The sequence below is a fragment of the Monodelphis domestica genome, chromosome 7, assembly GCF_027887165.1.
Source record: "Monodelphis domestica isolate mMonDom1 chromosome 7, mMonDom1.pri, whole genome shotgun sequence".
In the NCBI taxonomy this organism is placed as follows: Eukaryota; Metazoa; Chordata; class Mammalia; order Didelphimorphia; family Didelphidae; genus Monodelphis; species Monodelphis domestica.
Window position 1 is genome coordinate 153,844,946 of NC_077233.1, and position 18,508 is coordinate 153,863,453.

Below are 18,508 nucleotides of genomic sequence, written 5' to 3' on the forward strand. Positions count from 1 at the left end.
CAATCCATAATTAATAAGCAAGTAAACTTGGAGAAAGTTTGAAAACACTAAATATATATGATTAAGAAAATTAGTCTTTCTTTCACAATTTCACTGTATTCATAGAAATGTTAGAATTTGGGAATAAAGCAGCATCAGGTAAAATACAGAAATCATCTTGGAGGCTTAAGTTGTAGCTTAGGACAATTCCTTGAATTTCAAATAAAAACCACTTGAATAGGATTTAATAGAAATATAAAATACAAACAGAAGAGTCATCCCTATTTTATACATCTACTTCATAATGCAAGCAATAGTACATTATTTTAAGTGTGCTTCTCCAAGAAGCTAATGCTAAAAATAAGAGAGATAAGAGAATGAATGGGGTAAATCAGACTATTGTGTTGGAATTCTTTCTGCTAGGGCTGTCTAAGCACCACAATGTTGAAATTTTTCTCTTTGTGTTGTGCTTAGTAATATATCTGGTCATTTTGCTAGGGAATTCCTCTCTCATTATATTGAGTATTGTGGATTCCAACCTTCACACCCCCATGTATTTCTTCCTTAGCAACCTCTCCTTCATGGACATCTTTGGTACATCCTCCTTTGTGCCTCTAATGTTGGTCAATTTTCTAGAAGTCAGAAAAACAGTATCTTTCCCAGGATGTGCATTACAAATGTATCTAACTCTTTCCATGGGAACATCAGAGTGTGTGCTGCTGGCATTGATGGCATATGACCGGTATGTGGCCATCTGCAATCCCCTGAGATATACAATCATCATGAATACAAGAGTCTGTGTACAGTTGGCAGCCCTCAGCTGGTTAATTGGTAGCATAAATTCCTTGGTGCAAACAATTCTTGCATTGAGGCTTTCCTTCTGTGGAAATAATATCATTGATCATTTCTTTTGTGAAATCTTGGCTGTCCTGAAACTGGCGTGCATAGACATTTCCCTCAATGCTTTTGTCATGATAGTGGCTGTTTTGCTGGTCACAATGACACCAGTGCTGCTCATTTTCATCTCTTATGTGTTTATTCTTGCCACCATTCTGAGACTCAACTCAACTGAGGGAAGGAAGAAAGCCTTCTCCACCTGTTCAGCACATCTGGCTGTGGTCATCATATACTTTGGGACTATACTCTTCATGTACTTGAAACCCAAAGCAAAGGACCCAGATTCAGACAAACTGATTGCCTTATTCTATGGTGCAGTGACCTCCATGCTGAATCCCATTATCTACAGTCTAAGGAACAAGGAGGTGAAAGCAGCAGTGAAAAAGTTGATGTTCTCTGATAGAACATGAAGCATGCACCTTTTTTTCATTGTAGATGTTAAATATAAAAAAAATTGCACAGTATAATTTTGGTAATCAATGAAATTATTACCTAGCAGCCTTAATTTGGTGACTTTATGAACTCAAAAACTCTTTTAAAAATATTCTTGTTTTAGATTTTGTGACTCTCAGTTCACAAGGGTAGATTGTATATTTTCTGGTAAATACTCAATAGATTTGCACAATGAACCAGAACCCTACTCTTCAGTGTGTGTGTGTGTGTGTGTGTGTGTGTGTGTGTGTGTGTGTGTGTGTTCAGTCATTTATCAGTAGTGTTTAACTCTTCACAGCCTCATTTAGAGTTGTCTTGGCAAAGGTTCTGGCTTGTTTGGCATTTTCTTCTCAAGCTCTGTTCACAGATTAAAAAAAAATAGGCATCCATCTGCTGAGACAAACAAGGAACTATAAGAACAAAACACTCTCCACACAATTAAAACTAGATTTAAACAATTGGAAAAACATCAATTGCTCATAGGTAGGATGAGCTAACATAATAAAAATGACAATCCAACCCAAATTAATTTATTTATTTAGTGCCATACCCATTGAACTAACAAAAAACTTTTTTAACTGAATTAGAAAAAAACCATAAAAAAGTTCATTTGGAAGAACAAAAGATCAAGGAGATCCAGGGAAATAATGAAAAAAAAATGTGAAGGAAGGTGGCCTTGAAGTTCCAGATCTCAAACTATACTATAAAGCAGTGGTCATCAAAACAATTTGGTACTGGCTAAGACACAGAAAGGAGGATCAGTGGAATAGACTTAGGGTAGGTGACCTAATCAAGACAGTCTATGATAAGTCCAAAGATCCCAGCTTTTGGGACAAAAAACCACTATTTGATAAAAAAAAAAACTGCTGGGAAAATTAGAAGACAGTATGGGAGAAATTAGGTTTGGATCAATGTCTCACACCTTATACCAAGATAAACTCAGAATGGGTGAATGACTTGAATATAAAGAAGGAAACTATAAGTAAATTAGGTGAACACAGAATAGTATACTTGTCGGATCTTTGGGAAAGGAAAGATTTTAAAACCAAGTAGAAGTTAGAAAAAAATCACAAAATATAAAATCAATAATTTTGATTACATCAAATTAAAAAGGCTTTGTACAAACAAAACCAATGCAACCAAAATTAGAAGGGAAGTAACAAATTGGGAAACAACCTTCATAACAAAAACGTCTGACAAAGGTTTACTTACTCAAATTTATAAAGACCTAAATCAATTATACAAAATATCAAGCCATTTTCCAATTGACAAATGGGCAAGGGACATGAATAAGCAATTTTCAGATAAAGAAATCAAAACTATTAATAAGCACATGAAAAAGTGTTCTAAATCTCTTATAATCAGAGAGATGTGAATCAAAACAACTCTAAGGTATTACCTAGCAGATTGGCTAACATGAAGGCAAAGGAAAGTAATGAATGTTTGAGGGGATGTGGCAAAGTCGGGACATTAAGTTGTGAATTGATCCAACCATTCTGGAGAGCAATTTGGAACTATGCCCAAAGGGCGCTAAAAGACTGTCTGCCCCTTAATCCAGCCATAGCACTGCTGTGTTTGTATCCCAAAGAGATAATAAGGAAAAAGACTTGTAAAAGAGTATTCATAGCTGTGCTCTTTGGGGTGGCAAAAATTAGAAAATGGGGGGATGCCCTTTGATTGGGGAATGGCTGAACAAATTGTGGTATATGTTGGTGATGGAATACTATTGTGCTCAAAAAAACAATAAACTGGAGGAATTCCATGTAAACTGGAATGACCTCCAGGAATTGATGCAGTATGAGAAGAGCAGAACCAGGAGAACATTGTACACAGAGAATGTGGTACATTCAAATGTAATGGACTTCTCCATTAGTGGCAATGCAGTGATTCTGAACAACCCAGAGGGGTCTATGAGAAAGAACACTATCCCCATTCAGAGAAAAAACTGTGAGAGTAGAAACACAAAAGTAAAACAACTGCTTGAATACATGGGTAGAGGGGATATGATTGGGGAAATGGACTCTAAATGAACATCCTAGTGTAAACATCAACAACATGGAAATAGATTCTGATCAAGGATACATGGAATACCGAGTGGAATTACATGTTGGCTACAGGTAGGGTGGGGTGAAGGGAGGAAGGGAAAGAATATGATTCTTGTAACCAAGGAATGGTGTTCTAAATTGACTAAATAAAATTAAAATTAAAAAAATTACTAAGACAGAAATTAAATGTGCAAAATAAAACAAAATAATTATGAATGACCTATATATCACATATATTATATCTGAATATGATAAAGTCTGAATTTCCTTTAAAAAAAAGAAGAAGAAGCTAACAGGGTTAGTCAGTAAGTGTCTGAGGTCAAATTTAAAGAAATATGAGTTTTCTTGACTCTAAGTTAGGCACTCTATCCTCTGTACCACCTACCTATCTACCTACACACACTGTGGCATTTAAAAGAGTGGATGCCATAAACTGTAAGAGTTAAAATGGTTGGAGTCATAAACTGTAGTGAGTAAATTAGTGGAAGATATAAATTGTAGTAGATATAAGAGTGGATGAGTAAATTTGTGACCACAGAAAATATGTTTTTCACCACAGTGTTTTGTTTTAAATAAAATATTTAAGGTGGTCGCCAGGGAAATATCCCCAATTATTAATATACCCAAGTCAACTGGGTTTTATAGAGAAGTTAATTAATAATACAATGAGGAATTACAGAGAGAGAGAGAGAGAGAGAGAGAGAGAGAGAGAGAGAGAGAGAGAGAGAGAGAGAGAGAGAGAGAGAGAGAGAGAGAGAGAGAGAGAGAGAGAAAGGAAATAAATGAGAAAAGAATAAGAATAAGCCAGCCCTGGCCAGTCCTGGCCAACCCAGGCCTAAACCCTAAGGGGAAAATCAATCAGTCCTTAATCACTCACCACAAGATCTGTCCAAGCAAGAATATAGATACCAGTTCAGCCAGCCATCCTTCTTCAGAGAGAGATTCTTCTGACTCCCCTCAATAGCCTCTCCCAAGAGACTCCTTAGAGAACTGATCCAACCAGAGTCCTCTTCAAGGGAGCTTCAGCCAGAGACTGTCCCATCCAGAGATCTCCTCAAGGGAGTTCTCAGCCAGAGACTTACCCAGCCAGAGTCCTCCTCAAGGGATTTCCAGCCAGAGACCCTCTCTTGTCAACCAGCTCTCCTTTTCTTATATAGGGGGTTTTCTCCTATGTTACCTCCTCTAAGTCCTTCCATCTACCAATCACAGTAGACGTTTTCCAAAGGACTGGCCATTCTTAATTGACATTTTGTTATCACCTTCTTAATTCACATCTTGCTCTCACCTTTTCTGGGTAGACTAAAACTTCTGAGTAATTCACATCAGGAAAGCTCTGAATAAGTTTTCACCTCTTTGCTCCTGGCAAGTTTACAAGTTGTCTGACCTTTAATAGGTACTTAGCACCCCTTTATATTAATTCTAAAAATAGGCATGGCTTAAGTATGGGTGTAAGCATTTCTCATTGTTCAGCAAGGAGTTTTCTCCCCTAAAGCAGTCTTAAGTACCAGTGGAGTAGAGGTCTTCCCATTTCTGATCTAGCAAGGAGTTCACAACTTTATCTTCCCCTAGGGCAGACCCAAGTAGGGTCCTGCTTTAAGTAGAGTTCACTGTCCAAATGGGGAATGGTCTTAATCCAATTTTATAAAGTAGGGTCTGGGAAATTTTAAGGTTTACAACACACACACACACACACACACACACACACACACACACACACACACATACACAACACACATTTCTTAGGAGTACCACTGTACCAAAATGTGAACTTTATTTTCAAGGCATCAAATATTTGAAAAGTTGTAATAGGGAAGAGGATTAGATTAGCTTTGCTTGGCTCCAGAGGGCAGAACCAAGGAAGTAGTTAGCTGAGAATGCATGGAAAAAATCCCTTCCAATTGAGCTATCCAACAATTGAATAGGTTGACCTGGGAGGTAATGAGTTCTTCCTCTCTATATGTCTTTATATGTTCATCTGGACTAACACTTTTGGGGAAGGTTGTAGAGATTGTTGGTCAGGCAATGACAGTTTAGATGACTTTTAAAGTCATTTCTAATTTAAAGATTTTGTGATAAGCTGTGGTGTTGTAAAAATAATAATGGTGAGCTACATAAAAATAGATAGAAAACTTGCCAATATAGGTTCAAAACTGTTCAGATACTTTTGATAGATGTAATCAAAAGTATCTTCAGTGATGAAGTGAAAGTTCAATTGTGAATTTACCTTCAGGGACAGGCAGAAGGATGCTACAGAGACTCATATTATAAAAAATAAAATATTTATTGAAATATATTAGGATAGCAAGAATTTCTAATTCTAAAGGATTCTAAAACCAACCAAATAAATCCCTGGTTCCATAAGGAACCTCTTATCCTGTGTTTTACAGGCTACACTAATCCTCCCTGATCTGACTAACCCAAATTTTTACTATCTAAATAAAAATTACCACTATTATCCTTATAATTCTTAACTTCACCTGCAAATTATAAAATAGCAAAGGCTGGCTGATTGAGTATCAACAAGAATCAAGTTAGGACTCTGAGCCTTAACAGACTCAGAGTCCAAACCAAAGACCAGGTTTTTCTTTGGTCTTCTCAGAATTAAATCAATCTATAAAAACCATAATAGATAGTCAACATTGTTTCCCAAGTTGGGAAAGGAAAACACTGAGCTCCTTCAGCTCTTTCCCTCAGATAGAGAGGCAAAGATGTTGCCTCCTCCATCCCTGACAGAGAGTCTCTGAGTGTGTGTCTCTGCCAACTGCCAGAGACAAACTCCCAGAGAGAGTAATTGACACAGAAAAATGGTTATGACTGTCACATCTGAAATTAGCATGCTCTCTGCCCTGCTTCAAACTCCAATTTTTTCTCAAGCCAGCCACTTTACTTTTTATCCCTGAACTAATAAAACAATACTTATTTTCTAATAGCATCCTTTCAATGTGCTAGTGAATATTTAACAACTGGTCTCAAAAAAAAGTAGCATAATACATTTTTAGGTTTAGTCTATATTGGTAACTCTTTGTCCATCATTTTCATGATCCTAGATAATCAACAAAACCACAATTCAATCCCTGATTTGTAATATTTACTGATTTGCCAGGTATAAATGCTCACATGGAAAATTTTATAATTCATAATAATAATTTATAATTGGCTCTTATAAGCTGGTTTAAACTAAGTCCAAAGCACTCTTCCTTATACCTGAAATACCCACCTCCTCTTCTGCTCAGATATGAACTAAATTGTATCCTTTATACCATATTATGCATGCAAAACATAGGAAACATATTACAGTGACTTATTAACATGATATACATCTTCAATTGACCTTTGGGCCATTGTAGCTTCTTTTTTTTTCCAACTCTGAGGTGCTCCAGGAATTTCACAGGATCTGCAAGGATGTTTTAAAGGAAGGCAGGAAATTATGGATCTCTTACTTTTTCTTTGTGGAAATTGGTTAAAACTGTATCTACAATCTACTAAGAGCAAATTTTCTGTTCCATATTCTAGCTAACACTTCTGCCCCCTGGTTGAGTGGTTCTCCAATTTAAGCTCACCTCCCCCAGAGAAATAAAGATTCATAGAATTTTAGAAACTGAAAGTTGGGAAAAGGCTCAGTAGTCAAAAAATCTAAAACTTATCTAAAAGAAATTTCTAGGGTATAGCTAGGTGGCTCAGTGGAGTGAGAGCCAGGCCCAGAGATGGGAGGTCCTGGGTTCAAATCTGGCCTCAGACACTTCCTAGCTGTGTGACCCTGGCCAAGTCACTTAATATCCATTGCCTAGCCTTTGCCACTCTTCTGCCTTGGAACCAATATACAATATTGATTCAAACATGGAAGGTAAGGGTTTTAAAAAATAAAAATAAAAGAAATTTCCAAATGTACCTAACAAGTAGTCACATAATCCTGAATCAAAGACCTAAAATGAGAGGAAACCACTACCTCTTGATTTAGTCAAGTCTCCTTTTGAACAACCTAAATTAAGACTCAAAAGGGATACATTCCACCATAACAACACTCTGCTTCCCCTAGTCTCTGGTCTCAAGTCATCTTTGAAAAATGAAGGATGAACAACAATTTGTCCTTTACAATTTATATATGCATTTATTATCTCTCCTTTTGAATACTTGTCTTGCCAATGTTCTTCTATTACAAAGGCTTGCTGGTTGATATATTTTTCTTAATAGTCTGTTAATCTGAGTCTCATAAAACTCACCTATCATTGAGCACTAATGACCTTGAAGCATTACTATTTGGATGTGAGAAGGAAAGAAAAGAGGTGTTTTGGGGGGAGAAAACATGCTAAAGGAGGTCTTTACTTCTGATTTCACCAATGTTATTTCTATGCCCAGTGTTTGATTTCCAACAATCTATTTGAAGTTATACAAGATGAGAAATGCTTTCCATAGGGTCACAGGAAACATTTTTTTTAAATAAAGGTACCAATGGCAAAGAATTGGAAACTAAAGGTATATCCATCAATTAGGGAATGGCTGAACAAATTGTGGTATATGATGGAATACTTTTGTGTTATAAGGAATGATGAACAGGTTGATTTCAGAAAAAGCTAGAAAGACCTGACATGAACTGATACAGAATGAAATAAGCAGAACCAAGAAAGTACTGCACATAGTAACAGCAATAACGTAGAATGATCAAATGTGAAAGACTTAGCTATTGTCAGCAATATAATGATCCAGAACAATTCTGAGGGACTTATGAAGAAGAATGCTATCCATCTCCAGAGAAAGAACTACTGAAGTAGGAATGCAGATGAAAGCATACAATTTTACATTTGTTTATTTGGGTATCCTTGTTTTACGCCATTGGAGATGTTGAAGCGATCGGAAGTCTCTCCACCAGATAGGACTTCCTCTGTCATGTCAACATGAAAGAGCTGGATCAATTTGACGAATTTTGCTGTGCAACCGAGCTTGCTAAGGATCACCCACAATGCGTCCCTGTTCACTGTGTTGAACACCTTCGTCAGGTCTATGAAGACAATGTAGAGACTCAGGTTCTGCTCAAGGCATTTTTCCTGCATTTGCCTCACCATGAAGACCATGTCGATGGTGCTGCGATCTGGTCAGAAGCCACATTGTGATTCAGGCAGGTTCTGCTCTGAAACAGATGACAGGAGTCTGTTGAGTATAACACGGGCGAGGATCTTTCCAGCAGTGGAGAGTAGTGAGATGTCTCTGTAGTTGTCACAGGCTGCTCGTGTGCCTTTGTTCTTGTATAGGGCTACGATGGAGGCATCTCTGAGTTCTGGGGGCATGTCTTCCTCTTCCCATATGCTGGTCAGCACTATGTGGAATGCCTGGAGCACCTTTCCATTTAAGGCCTTGTACACCTCAGTTGGGATCCCATCTTTACCGGGTGCCTTGCCTGCACTCATTTGTTTAATGGCTTTTTGGACTTCTTCTAATGAAGGAAGGATGTCAAGTTGCTCAATGATGCGGTTTTGGGGGATCTGGTCAAGGGCCCTTTGGTCAACTGAGGAGGATAGGTTGAAGAGCCAGCTGAAGTGTTCTTTCAACCTGTTGCTGATGCCTTTTTTGTCTTTTATGAGAGTGTCAACATCAGAGGATAGCAAGGGGGTGGTGATGGATTTTAATGGCCCATAGACAGTCTTGAGGGCACTGAAAAATTGTTTATACTTTTTCATGTCAGCAAAGCGCTGGATTTCTTCTGCCTTTTTTCCCCACCATCAGTCTTGCATTTTCCTGATCTCACACTGCGCCGTGGCTTGGTGCTATTCAACCAATTCTTCACCCAAATGAATGTGTCATGTGACATGGGTTGTCATTTGTGCTGTTACATGGTGTTTGGTATGTTGTTGTGTGCTGTTGGGAGAGGTAGCATGTGTAAATCCATGTTATGACATGGAGCAGGTGTCATTGTATGTTACATATATGTTGGTGTGTGACATCTTTGTTTTATGCATATCTGTGTGACTTGTCACATGATGCATGTTGTTGCATAACACAAATGTGTTGCTCTGTTTTCAGTGTGTCATTATAAGTCATATCGTGATGCAGAACTGTTTTACATGCCATTGTGTGACAAGTAATGTTGCCCTGTGTCATATACATGTCATTGCATGATGTTTTCATGGCACCTGGCACCAGAAACACTGTATACCATTGCCTTCTCACATGGCGATGTATATAATTGCATGACACATCCATGTTGTTGTATGACACTTATATGCCATCATATAACAACTGTATGTTGATGTGTGCCCTCCTATTATGTGTGCCATCCTGTGTGCCATCAAATGACACCATATGTGACCCACCTTCAAATGTACAATAGCATAAACCTGGAACTCAGAGTTACTACATTGAATGAGAGCACTAGAACTTGTTTTTTTATCTCAGTATATTGGAATTTTTTCCTGAATAAATTCAAATTCAACACACCTTTACTAAGTACCCTATAGACTGCACCTGGTGCTGAGAACACAAAACCAAAAGCAAAATAATGTCTGAGCATCAGTTAACTGAACAGTTACAACATGTAGAGAGTAAAGGCAAAGGACTTCGAGGAAAGAGATAGAACTAATAACTAGGGAACCGGAAAAGTCTAGCCTTGAAGGAAACGGGATTTCTAGCAGAGAGAAAGGAAATAAAATGTTGGTTTCAGGCAGAAGTTAATAATCCATCTTACTGTGAATGTGAAGGAAGTCTGAAAAGATAGGCAGGAGCCACTTTGCCAAGGGCTTTAAATGCTAATATGAGATTATATTATACTTTGAGGGTTGTACATTGTAGAGGGCAGAGACCCGAATCAGGGAGAGTAAATGGAAAGGCATTGGTCCAGATGAGAGGTGATAAGGGCCTGAAAGAAAAGAAGGCTAGAGCTGAGAATGATATTTTGCAGATAATCACTAAGATGATTGGTTAAAGATAAGAGGTGAGAAAAAGGAGAGGAGTCAAGTATAATTCCAAGGTTGCACACCTCAGTGACTAGAATTAGAATTAGGTGGTGACTTCCACCTAAACGAGCTTTTTTTTCAAATAGATCTTCCATCTCATTAATATGATTACTTCCTCCAGTAATCCAAATGACAACCCATCCAACTCTGCCCAACTTGCATAACTCTGGCCCTTGGCTTTCCATAAGGAAAGGTCTACCCAAGTGCTAGAAGACTTTCAACTTTTCGCCATGTACTCCACTGGTATTCCAAGGGCATCTATGGAGTATACAAACTGACCATTAGCTGTCCCCAATGTGACCAGTCCATCCTCTTTTTTGTATTTGAGAATAATATTAATTGATGTTTATTTGCTTTGTTTTAGATTTGTTGTCTTAATAGTCTTATAACAACTTTATTAAATATGTAATACTGGTATTCCTTTATGGAGGTTGTGTCTTGCCTATAGCTATACAGCTAGTAAGTGGCAATCCAGGCAGGATTTGAATCTAGAGCTTCCTAAAGTAAATTTCATACTCTGCATTTCACGAAACAGTATCTCCTGGAATGCCATTTTCAAGATTCTTAGCATAAATTGTGTTCTGAATTTCTAGCACCTTCAACAATTGAAAAAACTAAGCATTTCCATTTCTATCATAAGATTTCATTGCCCCAAACTTCTATTTTCCCATGAGGTTAACTGAAGGTCTTCCCTATATTCCAGAGGTAAAAAACAATGCTCTTTCTCTATGAAGCTTCCATCTCATACTTTGAACATATTCTGTATCTTTAGAAACCTTTTTTTTTGTCCAGTAATGGCCAGAGAAAACCCTTAGAACAACTAAGTAGAGAATGTTCCTGCTCTATCAAGATATGCCCTTCTCCATATTCTCTGAGGGAAAAGGTTTTTTGTGGTTGATTTTTTTTGGGTCCATGGCATCCTATATTAATTAAAATTTATTATTAAGTTCCATATAATTGGGTATTGGGGATATGATCCCTTAAGCATTCTTGGGTATCTCTTCACTTCTAAATATTCACACTTCAAAACTTTAAATTGCTACTGGGATAGAAAAGGTCCCTTAAAGTGACAAGATATTTAAATTATTTTCTGGACCTGGAGCCTGATCTTTTAAACTTTCTCTTGGCACACAAATTAGAACTGGAGGTTGTGAAGCAACTAAAATTCCTATCATGTGGTTTGCATATAAGATAGTTTGATACCTAAGAATTTAGATTTTTAAAGTTGATAAAATCTCAGAACATCAAAGCTAGAAGACCAAACATCTAATCCAAATCTCTCACTGGAAAATGAATCTCACAAAGGCCAAATGGAAATATCAGGGTCACCTGGATAATCAATGATGGAGCCAGGAGCCAGGAGCCAGGAGCCAGGTCTCTTCTCAACTTCCTCTTAAGCTGAACCTTTTAATTTACTGAAAGGTACTAGATTTTATTTCATCATTGTATTAAGCTGGGTAAGTATCCAGGAAAGTTCTGTTCTGATGTTTCTCTTAAAGAGGTATATCAAATTTCTCTGTAACACTGGGTTTATATCATGAAAAATATTACTTTGAAACATAGCAGTTTATCTGCATATATCTTTGAAAGAATAAACATTATTTGAATTAGAAACTCTAACGGGTAACCAAGAAAGAAACCATTTAGTTCTGATCTATAAGAAAGAGTTATCTAGAAATAAATTAAAATTTATGATTCAATGTTTTATAAATAAAACCTTAGTTCTATAGTTTCATTCTGACATTGATAGCATTGAATGAATTTTATATATGTTATTTTTCATTTCAATGGCTGTTATTCTCTACTGCCATCTCAGTGCCCTCCTGGCTTCTGAACGGTTGGTGGTTCCCCCTCCAAAGTCTCTAAGGCTACAACATGACATTGGAGGTTAGTGTTAAAATTTCATATTGAAATGCATTTCATCAGTGAAATATTCCAGCCTTTATTGAAAGCATGAATATTCTGTATAACAACCTCAAAAAAATTACTATCTAACATCTGAATGAATGTTTCCAAATACAGGAAACTAACTCACTGCTTTATAAGGCAGCCTGTGGCAGACAGTAATTGTCCTTCCAAGAAGCAACCTAATTAAGTCTGAAGAGGGTAACCAAACAAGACAATGAATTATTTGGCCACAGCAGTTCTTGAAGGGCATCTGGGCTTGGCATCTATATTGGTGGAAGGAGTGCTTACACCAATGAAATCACAGATGAATGAACTATGTAAGAATGGGATGGATTAGATATTAACATTGGGAATTATTTAGCTTAATGTAAGAATTACAAAGCAAAGTTGAAGCCTCCACAGAAGAAAATATTAGGAGCTAGGATTTAGAGAACTCCTCCCTAATCCGCAAGGCAATCCATTCCATTTTCTAACAACTTTCATTGTTAGGTCATTCTTAAACTGAACTGAAACCATTTTTTTTAATCCTATGTATTGGTTCCAAATCTGCTCTCTAGAGTCAAGTGGAAAGAGTTTCATCCCTCTTCTATAACTAATACAATCTATCATCTATATAATACTTTAAGATTTACAAAGCACTTTATGTATTTATTTCACTTGGTATTACTAAGCTCATCTGAAGAAACTGAGGCAGACAGAGGTTAAATACCTTACCTAGAGTCTGAGTCTGAGATGAGATTTAAACTCATTTTCCTGACTCAAGGTCCAGTACTCTGTTCACACTGCCACCCAGCTGCTTTCAGATACTTAAAGATAACTATCATCTTCCTTCCCCCAACACACAGCCATCAATTCTTTTCTCCTTCACACAATCTACTACAACCAGTTCAGATTTTACAAAACCATAGCAGCATTCAGTCCATGGATCCTCTAAGTGCCATGACTTTGAGTCTAAATAAATAATGAATGAATAAATGAAGCCAGGAGGGGCTGCCAAACCTCTGTTAATACTCCCTCAAACACTCAGTAGCTATTTGGCCCCAGGTAAGTCACACAATCTCTCTGCCTAGATTTTTTCTTGTAGAAAATGAAGAGAGTACCCAATGACCTTTCTAGATCTAAATCATTGATCTCATGTTTGTTTAATACAAACTAGAAGCATTAGCCCAAAATCTCTTTATAGACAAACACTATTCTATATTGATAAATACAACAGAAAAATGACAGCTGAATCTAATCCTTGCTTTATTTTTTTCCCCTTACCTAATTTATAAAGCATCTTTCTAATTGACCCTATGTCTCTTCTATCTGGTAAAAGATTCAGATTGAAGGCTGAATTTGTACTCAACTTTTTGGGGGGGATAGAACAGCTAAAACACAGAGAGAGGTATTTTTTACCACCATGCTACATTGCCTCTCAATGGGGATTAAAGAGTTAGCATTGAACTACAATCGAGGAGACAAGTTTCTAGCATCTCAGAGACTGAAGGGAACTGATGGATGTGGGGAAAAGTGTTGGGTTTGGGGTCAGAAGATCTAGATTCAAATCCTAATTCTGCCACTTTCTATTCAAGTAGCCTTTGGGAGATCTCTGATCCTTTTTTTCACAATCCAGAAAACATGGGGATTCGATCAGATGATTTCTATGGCCTTTTCCAGTTCTAAAAGTAGGAGCACTCATTTTTATAAATCAGTAAACTGACTTCCAGAGAAGCAAGGTAATATACTCAAGGTCATATAGAGAACAGCCATACCATCAACACTAATAGTAATATCTAGGATTTATGTAATGCTTAGAGGTTTGCAAAACACATTATATATATACATATATATGTGTGTGTGTGTGTGTGTGTGTGCATGTTTATATGTATATTATCTCATTTAATCCTCACAACAATCTCACTAGGCTGATGATATTACATCCATTTTATAGATAAAGAAGCAGAAGCTGAAAGGGGTTAAGGGACTTGTTCAGGGCGATGAAGCTCCTAGGTGTTAGAAGTAGGATTCAAATGCAGGTCTTCTTACTTCTTGGTCTAGCACTCTATTCACTATGACATCTAGCTGTAGATAACATGATCAGGGTGTGAATCTAGTTCTGGTTTCGGGTCCAGTTATCATTTAGTGTAAGGAAGTCCCTTTCACGTTTAGGAATCTTTTCCCACTATTAACCCCAATAGCATCCTCTCTACAGCAAGATAGTTTAAGATACAGGTAGATTTTTTTCTGATGGAATACTATGCCAATTGAATATGATAGCATAAAAGAAAAAAATTAAATAGAGCTGCAAAAGAAGGAAGATGCCCACCTTTCTTCCAGCTAAAGTGTCCATAATGTCTTGTTGGAAATAGTTACAACAAATAAAGAAATTAATGAGTAAGTAAGGAGGGAAAGCATTTAAGTTCTTACTATGTGCAAAGCACATGCTTATATGAAGGCCAAATAAAAATAAAAGACATTTCATGATTAATACAATAAGGAAGGGCCTAACTAAAACTTGTCTCCCCTTTCACACAGCAACAGTAGATAAGGGGGAAGATTGGATGAATAATGCAGCTATCATGAACCCACAAAGAACTGTCAAGACTTGTGGAGAAAATTAGTTCTTGTTGGAAAAAATGGAGGTAAATAACTTTATTTTCTCCCTATCAACCAAGCTTCCCAACTATTACTTTACCTCATTTCTTAGAAATAAAAGGATTGCCATATTATGGGTTCTTCAATAAATATTTTTATTGTTCTATACTCTAGAATATGTTTATTGTTCTATACTCTATCTCCTCTTTGACCTCTAGTTCATTGTTGTTTCATAGATTAATTTTAAATCATCTAAGTAGTCTAAAGATACATGACAGATGAAAGAGTGGGGGAAAGGGAAGAAAGAAAAGAGAGAAATGAAAAAAAAAACAGAAACAAAGAATTTATCAAGCATTTGCCATGTCCTGGTCCCTGTACTAAGCACTAGGGAAGAAATGCAAGTAAGAAATACTATCCATGCCTTCAAGGAGCTCATATTCTAATGGAGCTTACAGCTAAAGAGGGACTGGCAGGGGACTCAGGAGGTTAGGGGGCATAGAGCACTGGGAAATATTGTGGAATCTTGGTCTCAAGCAAGATAATGCAAAAGTGAATCTTTCAGATCCACAGGGCCAGGAGTAGAGTTCAGGTCACTGATGAGGAAGAGTCAGAGGCACTGGTCTGAGGTGAGGAGCAGAATACTGCTAAAGTTAGGGATGGTTATATGTGCTGGACACCCTCATGATTTTTGTGGGAGTAAAACTATTTTCATTTTTATCTGTAGATGACTTCAAATTTCTGGTGATTATTCCATTCAAAATTCTCTATTCTTACCTCCATAAAACCATTCTGATGGAGTCATTGATTCTATTGTTGCCCATGTTCTAGCCTATCAACATCAAAAATAATTACTAAAAACAATATTAGACAGATGAGCTAAGAAGCTCAGGAATTTGATTTCTATATTTAGCCCAAGTCAGAAGTAATCTAACAGAGAAAGAAAGGCACTAGGACAAAATACAAGCCCCATGTTTTCTTCACCATATTGCTATTACTTTGCTTTGTGATATTAAAAAAGTCATGTAACAACTTGGTACCCCAAATGCTTGGGTTTTTTTTTAATCTGCAAAATGAGCATTGGAGTAGAGGAGGGTGCTTAACATATAGTCAGTGAGCTCGGTTCTTTAATATTTTGATAACTATATTCTAACATAATTAGTTTCCTTTGCAATCTATGTATTTTAATTTATTAATTTAAAAACATTATTCTGAGAAGAGCTACCAAAGGGAACTAGAACAAAAAACATCAAGGACCTCCTAGAGTAAATGATCACTTTTGTTCAGCAATATTATGATATTAATCTAGAAATATCAGCAAAGCAAAATAACTGTATTTGGAACACTATGATTAATAATAATTATTTCACTAATATGGCTAGTATGTTAGATTTCCTAGAAGGAAATAATTCAGGAGACTTTTAAAAGGATAAACATTTAAAAAATAGGTTCTTTAATTTCCATATTGAATGGAATTTATATTGGACACTCTTCCCTTTATATAAAGAAGGTCTATCCTATACCTCAGCCAACTGGGTATCCAAAAAAGTACTCCAAAAAACTTCATTATAATACAATCTTACCTTTTCCTCTAACTTCATATATCTCTCAGAATTACAACAATCACACCAAGTTTGACAAAGTACTTCATATGTGCTTTTCTCTCTGCCTCTGTGAAATTAATTCTGACTTTGATTAAATCTGGAAATCAAATTACTGATCTTAACTCATCTAAAATTGTTCTTAGCAATCATTTCTGCTAGTGGTGAGCTAGAATGTAGACATTTGAATCAGTGACTTCCTATCAGTGGTTTTATAGAGAAAAGAGTATAGAATTTTGAATAGAAACATAAAGTTTTACAAAGTGCTTTACATGTTAAATCATTTTATCTTGAAAGCAATTATACCAAGTAGGTGATATTATTGTCCCAGTTTTATAGATGAAGAACTTGAGAGAGACAGAGATCAAGTAACTTTCTCAAGATCATTAAGTAAGAGCCCAAAGCAGGAGTTAAACCCAGATCCTTCTGACTCTGAGATCAGAACCCTAGTCAGTCCTCCAGATATAACATAACCCACAAATAACATTGTAATTATACTCAAATATCTGTTGAAATCCTAATGGTACTGTGTTCTATACTCTCTTCTCACTTCCTGCAGCTGAAAGGAGAAAGAAATGGAAGTGACCAATAAGACAATTCTAACTGAATTTATTCTACTGGGACTTTCCAAATACCCCAAACTTGAGATTTTCTTTTTTGTGTTGTGCATGATAATATATATGATTGTCCTATTTGGAAATAGTGTCATTATCCTACTGAGTATTCTTGATTCCCATCTTCACACCCCCATGTACTTCTTCCTCAGTAATCTCTCTTTCTTAGACATTTGTTATACATCTTCATTTGTGCCCAAAATGCTGGTGAACTTCTTGTCTACCCGAAAATCCATGTCTGTCTTGGGATGTGCAGCCCAGATGTCAATATCCTTTGCCATGGGAACTACAGAGTGTGTCCTCCTGGCTGTGATGGCTTATGACCGCTATGTGGCCATCTGCAACCCTCTAAGGTATCCCATTATAATGAAAAGGACCGTTTATGTGTACCTGACAGCTTTGTGCTGGCTAATAGGAAGTCTTAACTCTCTATTTCAAACCATTCTTACTATGCAGTTGCCTTTTTGTGGGAAAAATGTCATTGATCACTTCACATGCGAAATCCTGGCCGTCATGCACCTGGCCTGTGTTGACATCTCTCTCAATGAACTCATCATGCTGGTAGCAACTATAATACTCACCTTGACCCCTCTCCTATTAATCTTTGTTTCTTATGTCTTCATCCTCTCCACCATTTTAAAGATCCGCTCTGCTGAGGGGAGAAGCAAAGCCTTTTCTACCTGCTCAGCACACCTAACTGTGGTCATCATATTCTATGGAACTATCCTCTTCATGTATATGAAGCCCAAATCCAAAGCCTCACTGACCACAGATAAGCTGATTGCCATGTTTTATGGGATTTTTACCCCCATGCTCAATCCTATCATCTATAGTCTGAGAAATAAGGATGTGAACGCTGCAGTGAAAAAAATGCTAAGCAGAAAACTGTATTTACAGAAAATGTGAAAGCTTTCGTTTGATTCCATGCCTCGAAGAGGGCAACAACTTACTTGGATACTTTGAATTCCTCATTATTTGGTGCATTCTCCTACAAAGATGATCATAATCCTTCTCTCCATATGTACCATCTTGTACAATTCTAGTTCATATCATCTGAGAAATTCTCAGCAGATGTTATATCAAATCTATCAGAGACCTATTATTTCATCCTCACTATTATATGTTCTTGATAATGTCACACTTTTTTGTGTGAGCTCTTGTTGGTAACATGATATAGCTTGTTTATTCTTTTTTCGTTATCTTTTGGGGGTAGTTGGAGGGTTTTTTTTGGCACAGCAACTTAGACAAACAGCAGCAACTGCATGACCTTTAAAACATGTTTATATATTTTTTTCATAAGAAAATATGAGAATAAGTCATCGATACCCAGTTTCCTGGTGCTTCCGTCTGGGTTCTTCATCTTTTGGGGCTGAATAGAAATATGTTCTAGTTAAATTATATAATATTTTTAACATACATAAAACAGTGCTATAATATTATTTATTATTATATATATTTATTATTTTATTTTATTATTATTTATATATTACATATATATAATATAATTATAATAT

General features: G+C 36.6%; 2 protein-coding genes across 2 annotated transcripts; both read left to right on the plus strand.

Moving 5' to 3' along the window:
• Positions 1 to 356: 356 nt before the first annotated feature.
• On the plus strand, positions 357 to 1,286 carry LOC100009948 (olfactory receptor 13D1). Its single transcript, XM_001362543.3, has one exon. It carries the CDS (start codon positions 357 to 359, stop codon positions 1,284 to 1,286), a length of 930 nt encoding a protein of 309 aa, XP_001362580.3.
• Positions 1,287 to 16,955: 15,669 nt separating this feature from the next.
• Positions 16,956 to 17,900, plus strand: LOC100009993 (olfactory receptor 13D1-like). The gene has a single exon (XM_001362634.2). It carries the CDS (start codon positions 16,956 to 16,958, stop codon positions 17,898 to 17,900), a length of 945 nt encoding a protein of 314 aa, XP_001362671.2.
• The last annotated feature ends 608 nt before the right edge of the window (positions 17,901 to 18,508 follow it).